This window comes from Coturnix japonica, chromosome 3 (genome assembly GCF_054131305.1).
Source record: "Coturnix japonica strain WE chromosome 3, WE-NBRP24, whole genome shotgun sequence".
Taxonomy (NCBI): Eukaryota; Metazoa; Chordata; class Aves; order Galliformes; family Phasianidae; genus Coturnix; species Coturnix japonica.
The window spans coordinates 7,410,874-7,435,192 of NC_140665.1; the positions used below are offsets into that span (position 1 = coordinate 7,410,874).

Consider the following 24,319-nt stretch of genomic DNA (forward strand, 5'->3'; position numbering starts at 1 on the left):
TGGGTCTGAACTGTTTTGCTCCAGCTTGTCCTCCATCTACTCAACACGGTGCTGTTTACATCTCTTTCCTTTTGTAGCCTTTGTTCTGCAATTAGTCAGTTGCTGCTGAGAAAACACCTGCCTCCACTACGTTACGTTATGTCTGGGCAAGAACTGAAACTACTTACAGACAATTTAAATAATTGGGCATTCGTTTGTGTTTCCTTCATCTCTGCTACAATTCCTGATGTATTTCCCCAGCGCACTGAACTTGGAGCGTGGCTGGCTCTGTGTTTGTTCTGGGCAGGCAAAGCACTTAATTTTTCATAAAACAGGTGGAGTTACTCCAATAAAAGCAGCCCGAGGTTGAATGATTACTTCTAGAAGAGCAGCCAGAGCCAAGTTGTTGGGCTGGCCTGTTCTGAAATGTGAAGTTTGATCTCATTCTGCAGTGACCTTCATCCCCTTTTCTCCAAGCCCTCACCTAGGGGAGCCAGAGGGCCTTAGGGAAGGTAGAAATGGGTGAAGGCAACTAAGAGTGATTTTGAACAAAGCAAAATGTCTGAGAACACTTAAAGTTTGTAACTTTGGGGTTCTTTTCCTAAAGAACTATTGTGTAGTAACTGAGGTTTCAGTGGTTTTAAGATGTCCTGAAGCAAGGAGTTGCATTCCAGCCATATTGAGCCTGTGACAAATCCCATCTCCTCCCCCTCGTTTTTTATAAGCCGTTCAGAACTTTGGGCACTTATCACAGGAAAGTCAATGTTCTGTTCCAAAGGAGGTTAATTGATGTGATGGACAAAGCATGGGACTCAGAACAGCTGCCCTTGAGCTGCTCCCACTGACATGGGCTGCCTGTCCTCCAGCTCCTGCTGCTGGCTCCAGGTCAGAGCGGGGGCTGCAAAAGCAGATGAATCCTGGTGCAGCTCATCCCTGGGTGGAGCAGTGTGTGCTGCAGGAAATCGGATGTGACCTGAAGGAAGTTCCTGCCTGGAGTGCACGAGGAGATGGAGGATCTGCTTTTGGGAGAGAGGGGAGCACCTGGCAGTGCCTCAATGACAGCTGAAAACAGGCACCTTAGGTTTTAGTTCTATAAAAAGAAAACCAAAACCCACCTATATTATTCCACAGGCACCTCCTTTGGTGTGTGAGTTTAAATAAACCTCTGGGCTTCAGGCTGGCTGTCTCCCATCCCAGATGGCCTCTACCAGAGTTACCTGGAGGGGGGCGAAATTTCCATGAATGGGGTAAATGTGCTGAGCACAAGCTGTGCAGAAAACTCAGGGTGGTTTTGAAACCTTAAGTGCATGGGCTGGCTTGGGAAGGGGAAGCTCTGGGAGCTGCCGCTTGGTTTTGGTTCTGCCTTATGTGCTCCTGCACCGTGTCTGTCCGGGGGAGGCTGACATCCTCTTCTGGGTTGACAAAAGTCCAATAGGAGCCTGTGAGAGGGGACTGCCACCATCCTGTGGGATAGATGAGGCTTTGGCTGGGATTTGGCCACCAGCAGCTTCCTGTCCTGCTGCACCAAACCCCAAAGCAAAGGTGTGCGGGAGCTGAGCTGAGGAAGGAGCTGAGGATTGTAGATATTGACATGTCCAACGTGGTGCTGGCAGCGCAGCCGGGAGCTGCCTGCAGGAAGGCGGGCGCGTGGGTGTGCGTGTGTGTGTGTGCGAGCTGCGCGAAGCTGCGAGGCTTCCTGTTTCCTTTTTAAGCTTTTAACAGAATTTGAAAGCAGCCACCACCGTGACCTGGACCAATGATCTGGGCAGAGCGCGGGGGGAGTTTCAGCTCAGCAGCTCTGGCGCCCGTTACGAACAGCGGCCTTCGCTCCCGGCCACGCGCAGCCTGCCTTCATCTCAGTGCCCGCTCCACTGGCTGCCCAGGGTAAGGTGCTGCTTGCTGCCTTTATGAGACTAAAAATGCTGAGCGTGGCTACTTTGTCTGCTGGGTGTTTCTATTGCACTTGAACCCATATATCTGCTGCAAGTTATAATGCAAACGTTTATATACAGTCCTTGCAATGCTTGTGGTTCTTGTGCTGCTGTTTGCTGCTTGGGCTGGGCTCTGCCCTCAGCATGGGGTGAAGATAGATTGAAATGGTGTGTGTTGAAACTGCAAGTGCTGTGCTCAGTGGGTGCAGTGGAGATGCGTGTTGGGGAGATGAATGGTTGTGGAGGGGCACATTGGAGCAGCAGGGGCTCTTCCATTAGTGCTGCCTGCACCTGGCAGGACCAGGAGTGCAGTCTCAAGCTGTGGGCTGACACCTGCGGTGCCGGGGGGGGGGGGGAGGTTATGTTGCACCCACCAGCTCTTGTGCGTGGGCTTTGGGCAATGACAGGGATATTCCCCACCCGGACCAGCTGTGCGCTGGCTGCCTTTGCTTTACTCATATCTGAATCCCTGCACGGTGACAGAGCAGAGCGCAGCACCCACAGCCCCTTGGTGCCACCCAGTGCCGTCACACGCCAGCCCCATAGCACAGCTCTGTCCTTGGCTCTCCCCGTGCCCATCCCCACTGCAGCAGGTTCCTTTTCAAAACCTGCCCGGCCCAATCGATGCCTTCTTCCCCCCAGCGTTCCCCTTTTTGGGTGGTGCGCTGTTTGCCCTGGTGCTTCTACAGCAACAGTGACCTCTGTCGGCACCGCTGCCTGGCCCCGCTGCCACCCTGCTGCTCATCACCGTGTTGGAAGGGGGCGAAATCACTCAGTGGGGCAGAAAGTGGGGAGGGTTGTTCCATGAGAGAGAAAGGAAAACAGCAGCAGGACGGAGCACAAACATCGCCGCCTGCTCCAGCGGGCTGTGTGGGTACCCCAAGTGCCACCATGCTCCGGAGCCACCTGTGGCTGCTGGTGAGATGAGGAGGAATGTCCTGACGCGGCGGCTGGGGAGTGACTCAGAAGCTCTTCAGGTCGCTGTGGTTTTTCTTTCATGGTTTAGCTGTGACTGAGCTCCTTGCTTCGTGCGCCGCAGTCAGGCAGGTGTTGGCACACCGGGCACCCGTGGCATCTTGAAGCCATTAGCAGGGAGGGAGCCACCTCCTCTCACTCCCTTTTCCCTTCTCGGGTGCTGCAGCAGCCATGGAGCTGCTTGTGCAGCCATTGCTCCTTCCTGCAGCCACCAAGAGCCAAACCCCTGTTGCACAGAGATTGTTGGTCTGATGGCTACCGGCACGTGCGCCAAAGTGCTGGAATGCTGGGTTCCTCCTGCCTGGAGGTAACACAGGGCTGGGATTTCTTTCTTTGTTCTTCATCCCTATGAAGTCTGCTGTCAGCAGTTTTTCCTCTCCTCCCGGCCTTTTAATAGGTCTTATTTGGAATGGCAGCAAATCTGACTCGCTCTTTAAATAAGGCAAGAGAGAAAGATGGGGTGTGGTGCTGCTAAAAGCTATAGCATGGGGCTGCACTCACCCTGCAATGGGAGCCCAGTTCCAGCCCTCCCCAGCCCCCCGGCTGCTCCTGGGGCCATCTCTGCCACCCTGGGGACACGCAGAGCCTCTGTCCCCATCTCCCACACAGAGATTTGCTGCAAACCCTTGGAAACAAGACCTTTCCCAGGGCTTCCGAAGGCCTCTGCCTTCATTCCACATGGGAGTTTTCCCACTGGATTTGAAAAGCCAGAAGCCTTTGCTGGGTTCCCATCCCCGTTTCTGCCTCTCTGTCTCCCAGCTGGGCAATCCCAGCCCACAGTTTCCCATAGCAAAGGCACTTTCTGATGGGAAAAACCCCACGTGCTTCCCAGTGGGTGTAGCTGGTCAGCGGCCGTGGGAAAGCTGCCCCGATCCGCTCCTCCCTATAAACCCAGACAGGAGCTTGGGAAGGATGAGACGCATCCATATGGCATGAGACAGGGATGCTGCTGCCCTGGTGCAGCGAGCAGGGCTCCTCTGCATCCTCCCACCTCTGTTATTTCCACGCGCCTCCCGGATTGAAGCCAACCTCCAGTACATCCCATTGCAGCATCCATCCCGCTGCTCGCAGCTGTAGGGCACAGCAGCCGGCTGGCGTTAATGGCTGAAAGTTGCTTTCTGAAGGCCGCCCTCCTCTTACAGCATCTCACATCCCATCCTGCTAAGGAAGGCGCGTTCCCTCTGCGATACCCCGCGTGCAGGAGATCCATGGGGATGCTGGAGTGCAGCGGTGGGTTGGCACTGGCGGCCCCATTGAGGATGAGCTGTGCACAGTGGGCTTCTTCCCCCCGAGGAGACATCTCAGGTGAGTGGGGTGCAGGGACCCAAAGCGTGCTGCGGAGCCCTCACCTCCTGCATCTCTTCTGCTCTGCGGGAAACCGGAGTATTTTTGAGCCCGTGCACTTACAGTAAATGAAACTGGGTCTGCACTCTCGGGGCCACGTGATGAGCACTTTTGGTAATTCAGCTCCTGCTCGAACAAGGGGAGAGGGAAAACCCCATGGAACAGAATGGCGGAGGCGAGAGGTGCTGCACCTCCCCGTGCAGCCAAAAATGAGTCAGCAGGCTGGGCTGCGGGCTGCCTTCGTGGCCGTCCCTTGGCTCTCACCTTCCCACCGCCATGCAGGCTTTGCTTTGGGGCTGGAAGCAGCGCTCCGTGCTGCGCTCACCTTCCCCTCCGTGCCCGGCATCTCCGCGTCCTGATGAACGCGAGCCGGGATCCCGCAGAGCCCTGACACCCCTGGTGGGCCCGGTGTGATACAGAGGGGCCAAACCTTGCGGGAGGAGCATCACTTTTGGGCAACGTGGGCTGGGAAACGGTGCTCCCGTTCCCTTGCCTCCCTGCTCTTGTTTTTTGCCGACAGGGCTACCAGCCGACAGGGTTATTTGCCGACTTTCTGCTTTCTTGATGTGCGCGTTTTCTGATAGACGACTCGATGAGGAAGGGACGCTACGGGAGATGCACTTTCCTGGCGGCGGGGGGAGCCCGCGGGCCAAGGCCGGGCTGGGCCGGGGGTACCGGGGCTGTCGGCGCTGCGCTGCGGGTCGGTGCGGGTTGTACGAGGCGCTGCGGGTCGGTGCGGGTTGTACGAGGCGCTGCGCTGCGCTGCGGCCGCCCGCGGGCGCTCGGTGTTTTGTTGGCGTGTTTTTCTGGCGGTGCGCGAGAGGCTGGAGCGGCTCCAAAGCAAACATCGCTAACCCAGGGATAAACAAACCCTTTTGTATAACGGGCGGGAGCCGTTCTCCTCCTTCCCTCCAGGAGCCCGGCAAAGCCTCGGAGCTGAGAGTAAATAGTTCCCCCTCCCAGTTGCATTTTGGTTTGCAAAGCCAGCATCGCGGCTGGGGCAAACATCCCCGTATCTGTGCGAGCGGTGCATGGCGTCCCGTCCGAGGGACACGGTCTGTTGGTGTGCACGGTGGGGATGGGCCGACGGCTGGACTGGATGATTCCAGCGGCCTTTTCCAGCCGTAACGATCCTATGATCTACCACCCTGAGGATCCTGAAGGGGATGGGGTCACTCGGGGGTCCCCCGCCCACTCCCAGCGGCTGAGGCCCCGCTGCTACAAAATGGAGAAGCCGGGGAGCCCTCGGCACGGCCCCGCTCCCGGCACCGGCTCAGCGCAGCGCCGCACTATAATGGGATGTGGTTTGACCCCAGGTGGGAGGGTTTAGCCTTATATACCGTTGATTTGCATACGCTTGTCTGAAATGAGTGTCTCAGGACACTTCGCCGGGGCTCGGCGCTCCAACACCCACCGGCGGCCGTTCCCGATGGGGCGCTGAGGCACCGTCTGGCTGCGCCTTATCACATCGCTCATCTCGCCCTGTGCTGGGCGCTGCCCTCCACCCGCACACAGCTGCCCGGCCTCGGCTGCGGCACCCCAGGGCGCTAATAGGTTCGGGGTGGGGGGGGGAGCGTGCAAAGGTGCGGCTTTTTCTCCATTTTTCGGCTGATTTTCTGCTTTATACGCTGCGTATCAGCCCGGCAATAGGCACTTTGTGAGTGTGAATAAGAAGGCGTCCAGCCTGACGTGTGTTTATGTGGAGTAAGGGCTTGCACACGCCCCGCGTGCTGCCGGGCTGATCCCTGCCGTAATTTGCGCTCTGAAAGCCGGGGGTGTTTGTGCGCTTAGATCTCCAAATGACTCAGAAATGAGGGAAAGGGCTTCGCTGAAAAGGAAGCGCTGGGCTGAGAGCGCCGCGGCTGGAGCAGCACCTCCCCGAAACGCCGGGGAAGGGGCACATGATGGGTTTGAACAAACCAAGAGGGCTCCAAAACCTCGTTGTCTGTGTTGTGATGTCTGTGCCGTGCTTTTAGGGGATGGAATGTAAGGAAAGGGCACAAAACCATGACATGGGGTCGCCGTCCCTGGAGGTGTCGCAGAGCCGTGGGGATGTGGCACTGAGGGATGTGGGCGGTGGGCACGGTGGGGGTGGGATGGGGTTGGACTCGGTGACCTTTCCCAGTCTTAATGGTTCTCTAATTCCTGATGGCCCCGATGGCCCCGTGTCTGCCTCCGGGGAGAGCAGAGGGCAGCAAAAAGCTGCCCAGATCCATGAGCAAACCTTGCTAAACCTCACAAACAAACACCCCCCGTGTCTCCTCACGGCACACCGAAGGTGTTTAAAATCTCTATATTTTTATGCCAATGCTCATCGTAAAACCACAAGCTGCTTCTCAGTTTTGTTTTCAGCTGGCTTTGATGAGATGATTGGCATCTCGTGGCTGAGCCGCGCTGCGATGCTCGAGGCGCCCGGCTGCCGCACCGTACCTGGGGGCATTTCCCCAAAGCCCTGTGCCACCCCACGGGGCCGGGGATGTTATTTCCTATGTACTTCACAGCTGGGATTTCCCACTCACCCCTCGCTCGGAAAGCTGCGCTTTGCTTCTCCCTGGGTTGCACTTTCATTCGATGCACTGCAGCAGTGAATAGCCTTCGACATTGTGCTGCAGTGTTTGTGTGTTAGTTCTTTCTTATCTCAATTGCTATGGAGGCAATTGCTCACCCCCCTCACCATGGAAGTCCCAGTGTGGTTTTCCATATGCCTCCTGCCAGGTAGAGCAGCCCCATTCCTCCCCACCATCGTGTGGTGTAGCTTAGAAAAGAGCAAGATGAGCTCGTTCCCAAGTGCAGGCTGTATTGTTTTCCCCCGCTCTGCCCCTACCCACCCCAACAGCAGCCGAACCCCGGGCCCATCTCCACCCCCTCCACCCCCCACAAAATGGCTGTCTGAAATCTGTCCGAAATTCTGCTTTCTTCAACTGTGGTCAGCTGTGCAGTAAAAGCGTTCCGTGCTGCCCACTTTCAGGACACTCTTTGGTGTTTCACTCTTTCCACATGAGTCAAACTTAGAAGGATTTTGCAAACCTCACCCGCATGGGTGCCTTCCCCCCTCTCCATGCTGTGAATACCAGCGTGGCTGGTGGGCCAGGCGGCCCAGCAGTGGATGAGTCAAAATACGTTGTGCTCCAACCCAGCCTGTTGTAGCTGCGTTTTGACTCCCTGCTTCCAGCCAGGACATGGGGAGCTCAGTGTGTGGGGATGAGGTCTATGGGGCACAGGGCAGCCTGCTGCTTGGCTTCCAGCCCTCTGTGTGTGCTCTGCTCTGTGCTGGGGGCCTGGGATGTGTGTTTGTCCCATGCTGCCATCCGATAAATAGAGGAAGGATCAGCCCGAAAGGCGCCGTGCCACGCGTAGTCACAGGAAGTGCAGACGGCGTCAGGAGACCCGCGGCATGCTCATTTTTCGCTCCATTTCAGAGCACAACAGCCTGTTGGTGGGGGCTACCGGACCCTCCGTCACGGCCCACGTGTGCCAGGGACGAGGGGCTGCCAGTGGGGACACGGGGGGCCAGCAGTTTGGTGTGTACATAGCGGTGGTGTTGGGGTCCCCCAGCGGAGCCCCCTGGGGCGGCAGGGCCTTGCGGTGCCCCTCATCAGAGGGGCTGAAATTGTGCCCGTCGCCCCCCATAAAGCAGCCGCCGCTGCCAACGGCCCTTTCGCGGAAACCGTTGTGGGCTCGGTTGAGCGGGAGGCGGCGATGCAGCGGTGGCAGGGCCAGGAAGGGGAGCGGGGTTTCAGCATGTGTCATGCCCCCCGCCCAGCGGGGGTGGCTGGGTGGAAAATCCCTGGTGATGGGTGGCCGTGTGGGGCACGGGGATGGCTGGGAATGCGGCCCCTCGCTCCCGTTGTCTCCATACCACGTGAGGCCTGGCCATGAGCCCTTCCTGCCCAGCATGGCTGCATTCGTTTGGCCACGTCCAGCAGCACGACATGGCGGCGCTGAGCCCCCACCTCAGGCCGGCTGGGTGGGCATCAGGCCCACAACCCACAGAGCGCGCTCGGAACGCGGCAACCGGCCCCTCCCCGGCGTGACTTTCATTTTATTTTTAAATCCCTTGATTCTGCGGTATTAATTTGCTTTTTGGTTTCGATATTAATACTGAATACGCGCCGGGTCGGCGGCGTTTGTTTTCGGTGGTAAATAAGCGCTCAAGTGATTTAATGGCTGTGGTGCTGGGTTAGTGAGGGGGCATGGGGGGATTGCTGTGGTTCTGTGGGCTGCCCCATGGCCCCCCTAGCACCTCATGTCTCCAATGAGACCCTAACAGCTGTGCAGGGATGGGATGCTTTGCATTTTGGGGGTAAAGCATTGGGAAATAGCACCATGGCTGCCCTGCTCCATGCCATGGGATCCAGAGGGGTTGGTGTGCCAGGCCGGAGCTGCCCACAGGCCGCCTGCCCTCTGTGGAGAGCAGATCTGACCCGAGGGTGATTTTGGGGTTAAATCTGCCCTTTTTCTCGTTACGCCACAGCCGGCCTCGCGCTGTATTTGCCACTGTACTGTAACTGAAAGGCTGCAAACAGTTTTGGGAACAAGATGTCTGCCTAAAGCATGACAGAATTGGCCACAAATTGCAGATGAGACTGATAACAAAAGCCAACAACATAAAATATGTAGAAAAACAAACGCATTAAAGGCGATGAGACCACTGAAGGGCTTTTTTTGTGTGTGTGTGTGTTTTCTAACCAGGTCTCTGGCGACAGGAGTGAAAACACACCAAGAGAGAAACATCACCTGATCCCTTGTTAATATCTGACAGCAAAAGGGGCAGGGGCAGCAGTGCTGGGGGCTGCCAGCCCCTTCCCCATGCCCTCGGGCTCTGCTGATGCTTTGGGGGGAGATGCACTTTGCTTTGCAGCCCATCCCTGCATTGGGCTGGTGCTGGGCACGGTGGTGCTTTTTAGGGGCTGGCTGACAGGTTGTTTTCTCTCTGCAAACACTGCAATCTCACAGTGAATGTCATCATTTTGGCCCCATAGAGCAGAGTGAGGGGGAAAGCAAAACCTGGGTGCTGTGATGCAGGAGGGTTTTTCAGCCCCATTTCAGCACGGCAAGCTGCCTTGCTACCTGCTGGAGGGGAGTTGCTTTTGTCTTAATAAATCAGGTTGAGCACAGAAATTAGGATGAGGTTTTTGTTTTTGTTCTACTTATTTAATCTTTGTGTTTTTTTATATATAAATAAATACAAATAACTCAAACTGAAACTTGATGGCTTTGGTGATAATAAAAGAGCAGCCCTGGGGAAATTTTCTTCATTAACATGTTCTTTCACAGCCCACACTCGGGTTTCGGTAGGAAAACTGCTTAACCTTTTCAGCAGCAGCAGCAGTAGCAGCAGCAGACGCCTTTAAAAGCCCAAAGGCACTGAAACACCGTGTTTGTGGCTCAAAGCTGGCTGTGCATTGCCGGGGCTTGGCTCTGATTTGGGGTGTGAAAGGAGGGCAGAAACCCCGCTGCCCATTGCCCTACACGGTGCAACTCCTGCATCCCTGCAGCACCGTTTTACCTCCCTGCTGTTTTCCATAAGAAAAAAAGGGCTGTGAGAAACCAAATCTGCTCTCAGCACACAGCCCTGAATCGCACTGGTTTCTGTGGCTTTTCTCCTTTCTTCCCTGCCTGTCAGTGCCGTGCATATGGATGGGATGCAAGCAAGCCAAACATCACCCTGGGGCCAGATTTGGGTTTTGTCCCTCTAGATCCTGCTCAGGGCATGCGGGAGCTCAATGCCAGCAATGGGTTGGTGTCCCAACCCTGTGTTTGTATTTTGGGGGGGGTGAGTGTGAGCCTGGCAGCCCTGCTCTATTAGCTCTGGGAGCAGCCCCTATTCCCAGCCACCTTTTCCCCTTTTCCCATGCCAACTGCTTTCTCTGTGCAACAAAACAGGTAAAACAAACAAGCAAACAAACAAAAACCCAACAAAGCCAAACCCACAAGAAAGTTGGACAAAATGTTTAACACCGTACGAGTTTTTAGTATTTGCAGCTCACTTCCTGTATGAGGTTAGTTTGTTTATCATAAAAAAACCTATTTTTAAACCCATTTCTGCCAATAAGTAATTTGAATGCTGACGCTCACTCACAGCGTTCCATGGCTGGCAGCAGAGCTTGGTGGCCACCTCGCACCCTTGCTGTAGCTTCTCTTAAGGGATGCAATGAAGGAGATTGCCCTTAGTGCATCCATTAGAGCCAGCACAGTGTTCACATGGTCAAGAGAGGCCCTGCTCCCTGAACTGCTCTTTAGAACTGGTTTTAGAGTGTCCAGGACAGCAATGTTCTCCTTGCATTCAACGACACACAGATTCAAGCCATAATTTCTGAGCAAACATGGATATTAGGTACATCCTTGTGCCACCAAAACCACTCTCCGTCACTTCCAGGCACCATCAGCAGTCCACCACCTGAATCCCAAGGTCAGGGCTAGACCCAGCATTAACAACTGAGCTTAGAAATCCATCTTTCATTTGGGAGGAATGAGGTTGTGTCCCTCTGCTCACATTTTTGCTGCCATCTCCTTGCCGCGATGCAGCCCCATGACCCAGCGCTGGGCTGGGTGTCCCAAGGGAGCACTGGGGGGGATTTGTGCTGCCAGCTTCTGTCTTACAGAAAGAAAAAGCAAAAAAAAGTCCAACCATTTATTTTCACCTTTTCTCCAGGCTGAGCCCGGCGCCAACACAGATGTGCAAACTGGAGCCAATTAGAGCAGCAGTGGCAGCGCTGGTGCACAGCTGGGGAGGTGGCATTTTGCTGCCCGCCGTGTCCTGCCCCCCTTTGGGAGCTGACATAGCATCGCCTTCAAACATTTTCTCCCTAATTAAACCGATGCCTTTGTCAAAAAGTTTCCATTTGGCATGTGATGTTGGGAATCACACCGAGAGAAAGAGTGGTTTAATTAACTACAGCCCACACGGCTGGGCAGCAAAGGCTCCCCCGTGCACTCCCGACAACATTAAAAGATGAGCCCATCAAAATACCAGGCAGGAGAAACTCCCACCCTATTCCTTCGGTGCTGGTGGGATTTGTGTGTCCTTGGGCTGGGAAAATTTGGCTTAGGACTGCTGGGGAAGGAGTGTGAGCTAGGTGGCCATTGTGATATTGTTGGGACTCTCAGGAGTCCAGCAATAGAAGGAAAACGATTTTGTCACACCATAAAGATGCAGCCAGCCCCACCACAGCCACACAGATCCAGGACTTGTTGGGGAAGTGATGGGGAAGGGAGGTGCTTGGGAAATCCTGCCCTAAAGGCCAGGGCTCCAAGATACCCATCCGTGGTGAACTCTGACTCCAGGGCTCAAACATCCCAGAACCCACCAGAAATATAAGAAAACCCACTGGAAACGGTGACCTTTGTTGCAATATGAAAATCAGATGCAAAGCTTGGTGGGTATTTTTAGCTGTTTTAGGCTGAACAGGTGTTTGAAAGGTCAGATGCGAGTCATTGGAAAAAAATATAGTGAGGGTATGGCAGGATGGCTTTGCAACTCCCCTGGTGCTGGATGGCCCTGAACCCTTTCATCCTCATTTCTGGGGGATGGAGCTTGGGCCAGGCTTTGTTCATCATTCTATGGCACCCCAAGGATGCTCAGGGCTCCTACCTGCGTAGACTGTTTTTGGAAAGAGACACTTGGCTTCATAGGTTAATATAGAAAAAAAAAAAAGAAGAAAATTAATCCCAGGTAGAAATCCAGCAAAATTCCAGCCACGATGAAACTGACATTCAGAGTTGTTTATTCACACAGAGAAGCTTAATGCCGTAGTGTGAGGGTGTGGGCAGGAGGAGCCCCTCGATAGGGTTGCTTTTGGTGGCCATTCTCCACATCATCACCTCCAATGAGGTTCAGAAGGGCTTCCTTCCACACAGCATAACCCACTGTTATGCTCAAAGCAGACATTCTTGGGTTTAGATTGTCCCACATCAACAAGACGAGATGTATTGTCAGTAGCTACAGCTGAAAGAGGCTCAGAGCAGCTCCACATGTGGCCATGAGCCATGCATGTGGCTTTTCCCATGATCAAACTGTTGGTTGGTTGTATTTTCCCCTTTTCAAGGAATAAAGGAAGTTTGTCATCATTCAAACAAGCACAAAATGGATGGTGGTTTAATTTGTCACTGAAGCAAGATTTTGAGACCACAGAAAGAAAGAGCCAGTCTTTTGGAGAGAGACCAAACATGTTTTTGGTGGACCTGGGAAATGGTCAGGCTGGGCTGTGGCCAACTGGGACCTGCTCTTGATCATCCCAGGCCATGGCCACCATTGCATCAGCTATGGCAAGCCAGGATGGGGCCGTGGCCAATATGGGCCGTGACTGTCATGGGCCTGGCCATAGCCTACCTAGATGTGGCCAGAGCCTTCCTGGGCCAGGCTGGTGGCCATGGGCAGAAACCAGTTGGGACTGTGGGATGTTGCCAGGGAGCATTTCCCCTTCTCTGCTGGCTCACCGAGGTCGTGGGGTTCAGGCTGAGCTCCTTCCAAAATGAGTCACAGCAAAGACAGAGGGAGAACCATCAGCGGACAACCTGCCTGCACAGGTCACTCTGGCTTGGCCCCGTCTCCAGCTTGTGGCCAAGGCCCTGTTAGTTGGCTTGGAAGACTTGTGGGATTTTCCCCCAAATGAGAGGCAAGATGTCGATCCCAGAGGGGTCAGGGCTGTCCCCAGAATCGTCCCCTAACATCCCAGTTCCGCCATAATCCTGAATGGGACCATAAATCCCCAGGTAGATGGCGCGGTCTTGGCTGGGCAATGCGGGCATTGTTGAGTTAAAGAAGCCCCTAAAATAGCACCTGAAACCTATAAACTTCCCTTTCAAGAACTTCTGTAATTTGAAACAAGCACGAGAAAAAAAAAATAAAAAAATCCAGATATTTTGTTGTTTGTCAAGGTCGGGGTGGGCTCTTGATTTTAATATATTTCATTGGGAGCCTCTCACAAGGCCGGGGTTCCTGGGCACATTTCTCTCGGATTTATTCCTTCCCCACTTTCTTCCTTCCTTTCAGCCATCAACATCACAGCGCTGAGCCAAAGTGTCCCGGTGGTGTGCAATGAGCAGCAGGAAACTGGTGGTTAAAGGCAGCCTCCCAAGAGCCTGGTGGGATTGATGAGAGGTGGGGGATCTTTTATTATTTTATGATTAATTATTGTTGTCCTTCTATCAATATTTACCCTAAAGCGGGCAGCACTCTTAAGGCTTTGGGAGAGTTGAGGAGGTAGATGAAGGGGAACAGCAGTATCTTGGAGATGATGGGTTGACGGCTGGAGTGGATCGTCGTTGGGTCTCTTCCAACCTTATGATCTTCAAGTAAGCCCTCCTTGACTCTGAACAGCTTAAAACCAAAACAAGACAAGACACAAACAAACAGGGAAGTGCAGCTGCCTCTGCAGAAACAAGCCCTGCTCTCGCCTCGCCACTGTGACTCATGGCCAGGGCCAAATTCCCAGCAAAGGGAGGTGTGCTAATCCTGAACGAGCGGCTTGGGCGCTGCATTCAGGGAGCAGAGAGGTGTACATAGATACATAGCTGCATGCTTGGCTTCTTGTTTCTGCCCATCCTCTGCTGCTGAACTTCGCAAGCCCCACGATCACCTCGTGGCTGCTCCTTTTGTGCTGAGAGCCCCACACGAGCGAGCACAGCAAAATAATTGCTCCAAACCACAGCTGATGCTATCAGTTATCTGCCAGCTATTATCTGTGGTGAAATAAAGGCAAAGTGAGCAATTGCTGGGGTAGATGGCTCAGAGCAAGGAGCCATCATCCCATTCCCTTGTGCTCTTTCAACTTTCCAAGCCTGAAGTGGATCTGGCCATAAAACATTGAGGAGGGCTCAGAACCTGGGACAGAAAAGGGAAGGAGGGCCAAGGGAAAGGAAAGTGAAATGGGGGCATCAATGGGCAGATTGTGAGTACGGATACAAAAGAAAATAAACAAAAACCTCACTAAGGAAGCCTAAACGACACAGGAAAAGAAGCCAAAAGGAAGGAAAAAAAGTCCTGTAAAGCCCTACTGAATTAAATACATGAGCAGATCACCGCCTTGCTCTTCACATCTGCAGGCACCTAAAATCAACCATCTCCTGGCAGAGGATCCATCCAGAAGCCCACCCCCCCAAAAAAAAAGCAGCACTCGTGACTAGTCAAACAGTTGAAGGTTTTATTCATATAAAACTCATATTAAGAACATAAAAGATTGCATCTTAAAAAAAAAAAAACAAAAAACAAAAAAACAAAAACAAGATCTGCAATTATTTACAGCAGTATTGCACAAGTAAAGTGGCAATTACCCTGTCCAAAATTCATCAGTGCAAAACACAAGTAAGCCAGGGAAATTGCAATAAAAATGCTACATATGCTGGGTCCTATGAAACGAGTTAGTGATTAATTGGGACATCAGTGTGCACTCCAGTTGTACCTGATGATAAAAGCTGGTCCGGGGTCTTGGCTGAGATGGAAGACAATGTGGTTTTAAAGAAGGGAGGACCAAAACTGTGGTTGAGAAGCCAAACTTCCCCTGACTTTCACTAATGCTGCAATTATCTTAGAGGTGCCTAAATCCCTATGGGAGTGCAGGACTCAGGCCATTCAAACCAATCATCTCTGCACCGCGTCGGCTGCGCTGAATCCAGCGGGCAGCGCTGGAAGGTCCATCACTCACGTGGTCCATCCACACCACAGACCTGGGGCAGGAGGAGAGAGGGGCAGACAGAACCTCAACAGGCGTTTAAATAAGCAGGAAATAAATAGACATCGTTTCTACAAGTTACAGCATGATGGAACAGTAGAGTGCATTGATTACATAGGGGTGGAGGGGGAAATAAACGGGGAGGAGGGGGAAATCTACAGTATTTACCAAGTTTAACTCTAAAAAAGTTTAGGAAAGAACAGGATTTTTTTTTTTTTTTTGATTACTTATAAGCTGTACAAAACTTACATGAGAGAATGGAAAGAGAATACATTGCACGCAGATATTTGGCTCAGATGATGAAAATAATACGGTGCCCTACTCTAATAAATAGTCAGGTATTTACAGTTACCAACTGAGAAGCGTGAAGTGTGGCGTGAGACCATCCAGCACACTGGGGCTCTCTGCAACCACTGAACTTCATGGAATCGTTTTGGCAGAACAGAGAGCACAGGTGACGTGGGCTTAAAACGCCCCAAATCCATCGGCAAACACTGCTGAAGTGAGTTGAACTGCTGATTTTAAACCATCATTCTTCTTTATGGGGGACATTAAAAAGAAAAGAAAACCAAAAATAAACAATTCTCACAACCCTGCAGTGATGAAGCCTACTATTATTATTATTGGAGCTACATTTTCCTCTGCCTTCTGGCTGGGAAGGCTGGATGTGGAGCAGCCCAAGCCAGATGGTGCCAATCCCTTGCGTTCTTCCCCTTCTTATTCTCCTCCACAGCACAGAGCCAGGAGGACAGGGTAAAGTGCTGGGTGCTGGCCACCATTCTTTGGTGTGCTCCATGGGACGCAGGACCAGAAAAGCCAGAATTGCTCCGCTCTCCTTCCAACGAGTGCAATCAGGGGCACACAGCCCCACGCCAATGGGTCATCACCTCCCAGCCAGCACAAGGAGGTCAGACTATACACAGCTCTTCTAACATAGGAACACTGATCTTCACACAATGGCACGCAGAACAGTCTTTCCCAACGTGCATATGGCAGCGCGGTGGGAAATACCGCTGTCACAGGGCTGGGTTTGCTTCTTCTTCTTCTTATGGTGCTGGTGAAACCAGAACTAACTGCAGCATTTGGAAGGTGATTTTAGGACCATCTCCGCACCAGCTGGAGGGAAGGGGACAGTTTTCAAGGTGAGAGGAGTACGTTTGTGCATAGAAATGCAGGCGGTCGAAGCAATGACACGCCCCAAAAAGCACCTGCTGTGCAGAAGCCTCCCATACGAGACGAACCAGAGATGATGGCGGGGTCTCCGTTGACTGGGATACACAGTGTCCTTCTCGAGCCACGTGGCAGGGTCTCCAGATGGGAGGAGAGACAGAGCATCGTCCTGGGTCATCAAACACCTGCTGAGGTCTTCCCAGGCAGGAGGAGGAGATGTGTCACGAGGAGAAGCCCTGTCCAAGGCTAGCAGGGTGCAGACCCCACGCTCCATGATGAGTCGGTAACATCTGAACAGCACGCACAAGCAAGTCTGCATCCTTCAGCGCCGCACGGCCCCTCATCCAGCTGGATCCCATCACAGGAACTTTCAGGTTGTCATCCCTTCGCTCCTTGCCTGCAGACTGAGGACATCTCCCATCGCTCTGGTCCAGTCCAAACAGAGGATCCCACAAAACATCCAGTGTGCCAAAAACCCTCCTGGGTTTAACAGCAACACGCTAACCATGCCTTAGAACAGTTCCTGGAGGCGCACAGCAGGACCTGTCACTGGGTGCAAAACTGCAGTGGTTTGGGAACTGTTTTAACCTGCCTCCACGGACATCTTATTGCTGAATTACTCAGTCACCGATATTATATATTATAATATTATACAATACATAAGCATTTTCACACGTCTTATAGAAAGAATTTCTAAAAAGGCAACCTGGTGGATTGTTTTTTGTTTGGTTGGTTGGTTGTGATATTTTGGACCCTGGGAATCTGACAGCTAAGTCTTGAAATTCAGAATTTAAAACAAAAGGGGAAAAAAACAAAAAAACCAAACCAGTCAGCAGGAAATAGGCTATTTGCATGACGCAAACGAAGTTGGATTTGGGGTAGCGTTAGGTATTTACACGTAAAAGAAGTGCTAATTAAAATCCCTCTGCCCTTCTTCCATCCTCATCCTCTTTGGTGGGCAGGAGGATGCGGCAGCGCAGCAGCCGGGGCGCATCCGACGCTCCCTGCAACGCCTGCAGCACAAATAAGGCAGCTCTGCAGATCAGCTGGATCTGGAGGGTCTTGAGGCCTATCCAAGATGAGCCAACAGATTTCCAGAAACGATGACCAAACATCATCACTGAGGACTTTTCTCTGAGACAATTAAAAAACAATAATTACAAAAAAAAATTAAAAAAAATTTGAGAGAAACACAGTAAACACCACTCTCAGATAAAAATCTAGCTTCGGAGCATCCCGGCAGGTCCATGTAGGAAATCCACCCTCCTCCGGCCACCGCATGCCCAGGCCAGGGGGGCAGCTTGGAAGCTCCCAAGCTCTGGCATCGGCTCTTCTCCATTGGTTTCTGGAAGAAGCCATCGAGTCCCAGCAGCCCACACAGCTGGTGTCACTGCATCCTCCAGATGAGGCGGATGATATAATGCAGGAGGCGCAGAATGACCACCTGGGGGTTTCCAGCGTGGTTATCCAAGAAACCCTGGGAAGGAAACAGGGTGGAAAGTAAGAAAGTGGCTTGAATTCCCAACTACCATGAGTTGAACACCTCCTGCACATGAGGAAACTGAACATGGTACCTTCTTTACTGCAACTCTGAGCTTTCTCCCTACTGTTGCCACTAGGAACATAGGAATTTCCCCCCCAGCACATTCAGAACATGGGCTCAACTCAAGTTCACCAAAGCCAACTTGAGATATCTTCCAAGCAGAAGATGATCCAACACAAATAGGGCAAATACCCCAACGCTCTCAAGCGAGGCTGAGCATGCAGTTCTCAGCTCTCGGCAACTCTGGAAACAGATTTCTGACTCCCTCACCTGGGTGTGGGACACGCGTAACGCTGCTTGAGGCTGCAGTGTGGAAGCAAGCAGTAAGCTGTGCTAGGAGAAGCAGGGAGGTAATAATAATAACAATACAAAACCCAACTAGAAATGAAGATCCTGCAGCAGGAAGAGCAGTGGTAGCAGAGGCAGGTTCCTACTTATGGTGATGGCTATGGCTTCAGCTCTGATGGCTCTGTGTGCAGCAGAGCACTCCTCCTTTGAGCACAGGACTGGTATTTCACATCAACGTTCAAAGAGCATTTACTTTTGGGGTCCGTTTTCCCTCCCCAGTGAAACAGAAGTGCCAGCACCACCACCTCTGGTTTCCCACGCTGTCAGAGCATGGTGTGGTTCAGGCTATATTTACTGCAGCAGAACCATGTCTGTACATGCCCTGGAGGGAGAAACCACGCTGCTCACACTGATATGCACACTCCTCCCACAGGCACAGGGGCACACAGAGTGCACTATCCCCCACAGAGGATGCTCAAACATCCCACAGCCAGGTGGAGAAGGATGAGCAGCGCACTTTCAGCTCACCATGCATCCGCAGTGCATGGAGCTGGCTTGGAGGCAGGAGAGCACAGCAGCCACTCCCACTTGCTCAACCTCTTTGTCAAGGTGGATCGATGCCCAATTACCCAATTCCCTGTGTTGTTTTTGCCCTGGGGAGCTTTTAAGGGCAGACAGAACACAGCCAGGCTGCTTTTGGGGACTCCTCCTGGGGGCCCAGCCAGGTACTTGTCCCCAGGGCCCCCAGCTGGGCACGCTGGGGCAGAGGAGCAGCGCCGACCCGTCCGACAGCCCCGACCTGTCTGGCAAGCACCGTTTTGGCACCGTTTTCCTCATTTCCACCTGTACTCAAAGGGCAAACCCGAATGAACCCGCTGCGATTAGAGGGTGATGGCAACGCAGGCTGCCAGCAAAACCTTGTGTTTATCCCTTCCTTGGTGCTGTGCTGCCAATCCAGCTCTGCAAGCGTGAGCTTCTTCAACAGCAAGCTGCTCACAGAAGGAAAAGACAACTTTTCAGGGAGCAATAGCCAAGCACGCTGGGAACAATAAATCCACAGCAATTACTTAAATGGTCTGAAAGCTGCTTGGTTCTGGATGCAACAGACAAGAGGAATTCATCAGACTAATTAAGCCTGTGGGAAGCGATGCTACTTTTGCCCTTGCACTCCCCAACGAGCCCTACTGCAGCCCTCACCCACGTGCACAGCAGGGAGGGAGAACAAGAGCGAATCCACAAGGGAAGCTGCTGACTCCAGAGCAGGGGAAAACATATGAACTCCAAAAGAATGAGCTGGTAAGGGAGCAGAGGCAGGAGTGGATGTGGGGCAGCACCAGGACAGGCACCCATTCTGGGAAAGAGGTTCTGCCGTGCAGACTCTGGACACAGTGAGGAAGTGACTCATGAGGATGAATAAAGATGTGGGCAGTCAGCACGTCATCACCAAGGTCTCCTGCCTCCTCTTCCCACAGGTGAGCCAAAGGAAGGGGAGATGGACTAGAAACCACATGTACAAACATGCAGCTGTGAACAATGGATGAGAGGCAAGTTATCAGCTATCACTGCTCCTCCGATAATTGCTGTTACTTCATCTCTTTGTGCTGACTTTTCTTTTGTGCATGTTAGTACCTCTCATTTTTGTTGTGCCACTTCAAGGTGAGATTTTACAGCCTTACAGATCTAGTGGGCACAGTGGTGATGGGTCAGTGGTTGGACTGGATGATCCAAGCTGTCTCCTCCAACCTCAGTGATTCCAGGAAACATATGATTTTTGAAAGAGCTTTTGCTGAATTCTTGTAGGAGAAATAAGCTACCAGAGTAGGCTCATACCTGTCACTATACTTCAGTACCAGTGACCCTTCACAGCAGCAATTCCCTTAAAACAACAGTGCTGGGACATGAGAGCTGCCAGCTACTCAGCACAGCCCCTTCCGATGCCACCCCAACAACACACAGCTGCACCTGAGCTCTGCCTGCCTTACGTGCTTCCCTCCTTATCACCAGCTCATCGCTAACCCAGAGAACAGATGAAGCTTTACTGGCTCTCAGCACCATGAATGAAGCCACGATACCCGAAAATCTCCGGTCCCAACTCGAAAGGTGTTGCTGAGTATATTCAGTGACGCGGCAGCAGCAGACGACAGCCACCCGCGCATCCTTTTCTACATTTGAGTGAGCAAAACACTTGCCACAGAGCTAGTTTCCAGATATGATTAAGCTTTTCCCTTTTAGAGACCGTGCGTAAAGAAATGGAAAGTAAAAATAAGAAAAAATTACCCTTCTCGGACAATAGGAGGCATTGAATTCATCCCCGATGCGCCGCAGCTCCTGTGCAATCCATATTTCTGGTTGTATTTCTTCTGCAAGAGAATGAGATCGCCACCTGGAAGCTGCACAGAGCAAAAAAAAAAACCAGAGCGTTGGAAACAGGGAACAACTCAAAAAGCAAATGCTCCATTAAACCTGGGTAGAATGCAACTGAACTCAAAAAGCAAATGCTCCATTAAACCTGGGTAGAATGCAACTGAGATTCGCTGTGTGACACGTGCGCATCAGGCTTGTACCAGTATCGGTTTTGTGTTATTGGTAGGCTTTTATTTGTTATTATATCAGCAGCTTCTTCCCTATCAAAACCTTATTTTCCCCTTTACCTTAAAAAAAGCTCAGCCCTGATAATTTGATCTAATTCTTATTTCTTCCCCCAGCAGCGGAGGCATCCAAGAAGACAAGGAGGGCGGCTGTTTCTGTTGCACTAAGGGGAAAGCCACAGTTGGACAAAGTGCACTCCGAACAAACTTGAGGACCTTTTAATCCCCACATCAGGGTTGGAAGGCTCAGCTCTTCAATATTATATTCCAGCACTTCGGCAGAAAATAAACCAGGCTCAAGAAAATGGCACCGACTTATAAAAGGAGGAGAAAAAAAGAGCTAATATATCAGTTATCAGTGCTGAATACACAGCACCGAGCCCTTCAGTCTCCATTTTAAGTTCCTGAGCACATGATAAAACCACGGTACAAGCCACCAAATATTGGAGGGGAAATGAGCAACCCCCGGTGCAGCACCTGTGCCCCGTCCTGCCAAGGAAAGCTCAGATTTGAGCAAGAAACACAGCCTAAAAATTAAACAATAATAAAGATAGAAAACAACAAAAGAAAACACTATACACACACACAGCCCTGCAAAAAAACACCACGCCAAACAAAACAGAGCAGTTCACAAACTTGGCACCCAAGCTCAAAAGGACTCGCGAGGGAATACAAATAGCTTCCAATCTCTAAATATTCAAAGGATTAGTAGGGCAGTAAAAAAAAAAAAAGGGAAAAAAAAAAAGTATATTAAATAAGGAGTCTGGCTCTGACCCGACTGGAAAATGTATTTGTGAGCCAAGCTGACACGGCTTGGCTCGAGGAGCTGTTTTGTTTTCACACTGTAGTAGCAGTGCCCGCTGCCTTCCCGGGACAGCCCCGTGTTATTTCTTCCCCTGGTCGCTGAATGAACTGCAGCACGAGAGCGGAGCCCACACAGGAGCCCAATGGCACCACGCGGGACAGGGCACGGCGTGGCCCCACTGCAGGGACGCGTGGCTGAGAGTGAAATCGGGCTGAGGTTTTCAGAAAGGACTTTCTGCGGCGCTGCCGGATCGCAATATCAAAAGCGTCCAGTCATAATTGCAGAGAGGCAGAGGAACTCTCAGAGCGGGGTCACAGTCATAGTGGGAGCTGGTGCTGCCCGAGGGCAGCCGCGGCCCCACAGTGTGAGCCACACGGATGGGGGCTCCGCACACACCAGGCAGCTGTAATGGGAAATTCGGGCTGCTGGGGATGGGGACATCAACATAGTGGGACTGCAGGTGGTGGGTACCCCCAATCTTGGGGGGCAGAACTCACAGCAAAGCAGTTGGACCAGGTAACCTTAATAGCCCCTATTCCGACAGCTCTATGGTTTTATATTGCCGTTCCCCTAACTGTGCCAAAACGAAGTCTGTAGCCTGAAGCCCAGGAGGCGCCTGCCAAGTTTCCCAACCCAGTGTCACCCATGGAGCAGGAGCTGCCACCTCCACCCACAGCAAGGCACAGCCCTGAGTAGCAGCGTGGCACGAGGATGATGCACAGCCCAGCAAAGCAGCGCTGCCGTGCCCACACTCACAGGTGGAAACCAAAACACGTAACACAAATCCCCTCCAACACAACCACAGGGCAGAGAGCAGCACCCATCCCATATCACACCGACACACGCCTCCACCTTCAGGCTCCTCTGCTTTACCCAGGGCTGAGATGAAACTACTCCTTTCCCCTCTGAGCCTCACCAGAGCCCAGCGAGGACTTGAGGCCAGCACAGCCGTGCCGCTCGCACACAGCCCGCTGCCACGGGGAGGACACACAGAAGCAAAGCCACGGGTCGGCTCCCAGCGAGAGCCAAACATCCGCCGGAGATTCCTGGGGCAGCAGCAGACAGCTGCGGGGCTCGGCTGACATTCTTCGGGCACTCCCACGGGCAGGCCGCCCCCAGCACAGCACAGCACAGCACGGCACAGCACGGCTCGGCTCTGAGTGCCCGCAAAGCTCAACCTGCCCCGGGCAGAGCAGTGAGCGCCGTGCGGGCGGTGCCACGCGAGGAGCTGGTTGTGAAACTCATAAGGGCAGCAAACCTTTCCTAAGGGCACGGCACAGTCAGCGCTGCAGCTGTAACCGCAGAGATGCGGCGGGAGGGGGGGAATAAAGAAAAGAAAGAAAGAAAGGAAGGAAAATAAAAGCCGAGCGAACGGCACCGTCCCCGCATCGCTCCCTGGCAGCCGCCCCGCCCGGCGCTCGCCGCACTCACCCATGGCGCTCAGGTAGTGGCTGACGGCCTGGCACGGCGGGCTGGGGGTCTGCGTGGCCTTATCGCAGCTCATGGGCGCGGGGCTGCGCTCGGCCTCGAAGGAGAAGTACCCGCTGGAGGAGCGCTGCAGCAGCGGGGATCTCCGCACGAAGAAGAAGAGCGGCGAGCGGATGGCGAACGGCCCGGGGCTGCCGGGCGAGGCGGGCCGGGCGGCGCCGGGCAACGCGGCGGGGGCTCCGGGCCGCAACGGGACGGCCGGGCCCGGCCCCTCTCCCGGCGGCAGCCGCCCGGCCCGGCGGTCGCGGGGCGCCTTCGCCTCGGGGGGCTGCTTGGCCATGGGCTGCGCCTGCGGGCGGAGCGGAGCGCTGAGCGGCGGGAGCCGGCCCTGCCCGCCCCTTCCTCCTCCTCCTCCTCCTCCTCCTCCCGCCGCCGCTCCCCGCCCGGCCCCATTGTTCTGCCCGCGGCCCCGCGCCGCCCGCCCCGCGCCCCGCTCCCCTCCCGCCGCCCCCCGCCCTCCCCCCCGCTCCGCTCACGGTGCCGCCGGCGAAGTCGCGGGGACGAGAAGGGGCAGCGGGCGGCCGGACGGCGGGAGGCTGCACCCGGCGGCCCTGAGCGCGGCGCCCGCAGCCTCCGCCTCCAGCGCGGCCCCGCCCCGTGTTTACCACCGCGAGCACCGCCCCGACGGCCCCGCAGCACCACGGCCCGCCCCGCTCACCTCCGCTGCCCTCCGCCGGGAGCGCGCCGCGATCAGCCGCCAGGAGCACTGCGAGCACGGCCGGGAACGCGCAGCAGCGTGAGCGCGTCACGATGCACGGCCGCGCTGTGCGGGGATCTGTGAGAGCACAGCGAGATACAGCGGGTTACACCGCGGTACGGTGTGTTACAGTGTGTTACAGTGTGTTACAGTGTGTTACAGTGTGTTACAGTGTGTTACAGTGTGTTACAGCGCGGTACAGCCCGGCCGGGCGGCGGAACGGAGCGCTACGATCGCCCAGTCCGACCCCACCCCACCGTGCCCACTGCCCACATCCCTCAGTGCCACATCCCCACGGCTCTGGGACACCTCCATGGACGGTGACCCCACCACTCCTGTGCAGCTGTGCCACTGCATCACCGCTCTGTGGAGAAGGAATTGTTCTAACAGCCAACATGAACCTCCCCTGGCACAACGTGAGGCCATCCCCTCTCGTCCCATGGCTGTTCCCTGGGGGCAGAGGCCGACCCCACCTCACACAGCCTCCTGTCAGGTGGTTGCACAGAGCCATGATGTCTCCCTTGATCCTCCTCTCCCGCACACTGCACACCCCGGTTCCCTCAGCCGCTCCCCATCACACTCGTGCTCCAGACCCCTCACAGCTCTGCTGCCCTTCTCTGGACACGCTCCAGGCAGCACTCCAGGTTCCATACAGGGCCGGTCCCCTGCTGCTCCTGCTGGCCGCACTGATACAAGCCGGGTGCCGTCGTGTCCGGGCCGGGCAGGGATGCATCAGGCCCAGCAGCACTCAGACGCTTCTGCTGTCCTCACCCCGCAGATCACTTTGGTTTCTGTGTGGGTGGCTCACGCGCACAGAGGTTGGAGGGTAAATGTCTCA

General features: G+C 53.9%; 1 protein-coding gene and 1 long non-coding RNA gene across 4 annotated transcripts; one reads left to right on the forward strand and one right to left on the reverse strand.

The window, feature by feature from the left end:
• The first annotated feature begins 1,726 nt into the window (after positions 1-1,726).
• Positions 1,727-21,264, forward strand: LOC116653126 (uncharacterized). Of its 3 annotated transcripts, none has more exons than XR_014944373.1 (3): positions 1,727-1,863; positions 13,225-13,332; positions 20,612-20,814. It is a non-coding gene; the product is annotated as an uncharacterized LOC116653126 (long non-coding RNA). The 3 variants fall into 3 exon arrangements; XR_014944374.1 differs by lacking the exon at positions 1,727-1,863 and adding an exon at positions 3,800-4,190 and having other exon boundaries at positions 20,609-21,264; XR_004306501.2 differs by lacking the exon at positions 1,727-1,863 and adding an exon at positions 3,800-4,190 and having other exon boundaries at positions 20,612-21,264.
• BCL2L11 (BCL2 like 11) lies at positions 14,355-23,394 on the reverse strand. The gene is made up of 4 exons (XM_032443279.2): positions 23,261-23,394; positions 22,728-23,073; positions 20,181-20,293; positions 14,355-17,549 (listed from the first exon to the last, which is right to left on the reverse strand). Exons 2-4 carry the CDS (start codon positions 23,062-23,064, stop codon positions 17,460-17,462), a joined length of 540 nt encoding a protein of 179 aa, XP_032299170.1. The 5' UTR covers positions 23,065-23,073; positions 23,261-23,394; the 3' UTR covers positions 14,355-17,459.
• Between the last annotated feature and the right edge of the window lie 925 nt (positions 23,395-24,319).

What these genes read in the sequence shown, in the direction of transcription:
- BCL2L11 (XM_032443279.2), bottom strand. Translation starts at nt 23,064, where the DNA reads ATGGCCAAGCAGCCCCCCGAGGCGAAGGCGCCCCGCGACCGCCGGGCC. An exon ending in CCACTACCTGAGCGCCATGG is followed by an intron (nt 20,294 to 22,727) that starts GTGAGTGCGGCG and finishes TGCTCTGTGCAG; the next exon opens with CTTCCAGGTGGCGATCTCAT. An exon ending in CCTCCTATTGTCCGAGAAGG is followed by an intron (nt 17,550 to 20,180) that starts GTAATTTTTTCT and finishes TTTCCTTCCCAG; the next exon opens with GGTTTCTTGGATAACCACGC.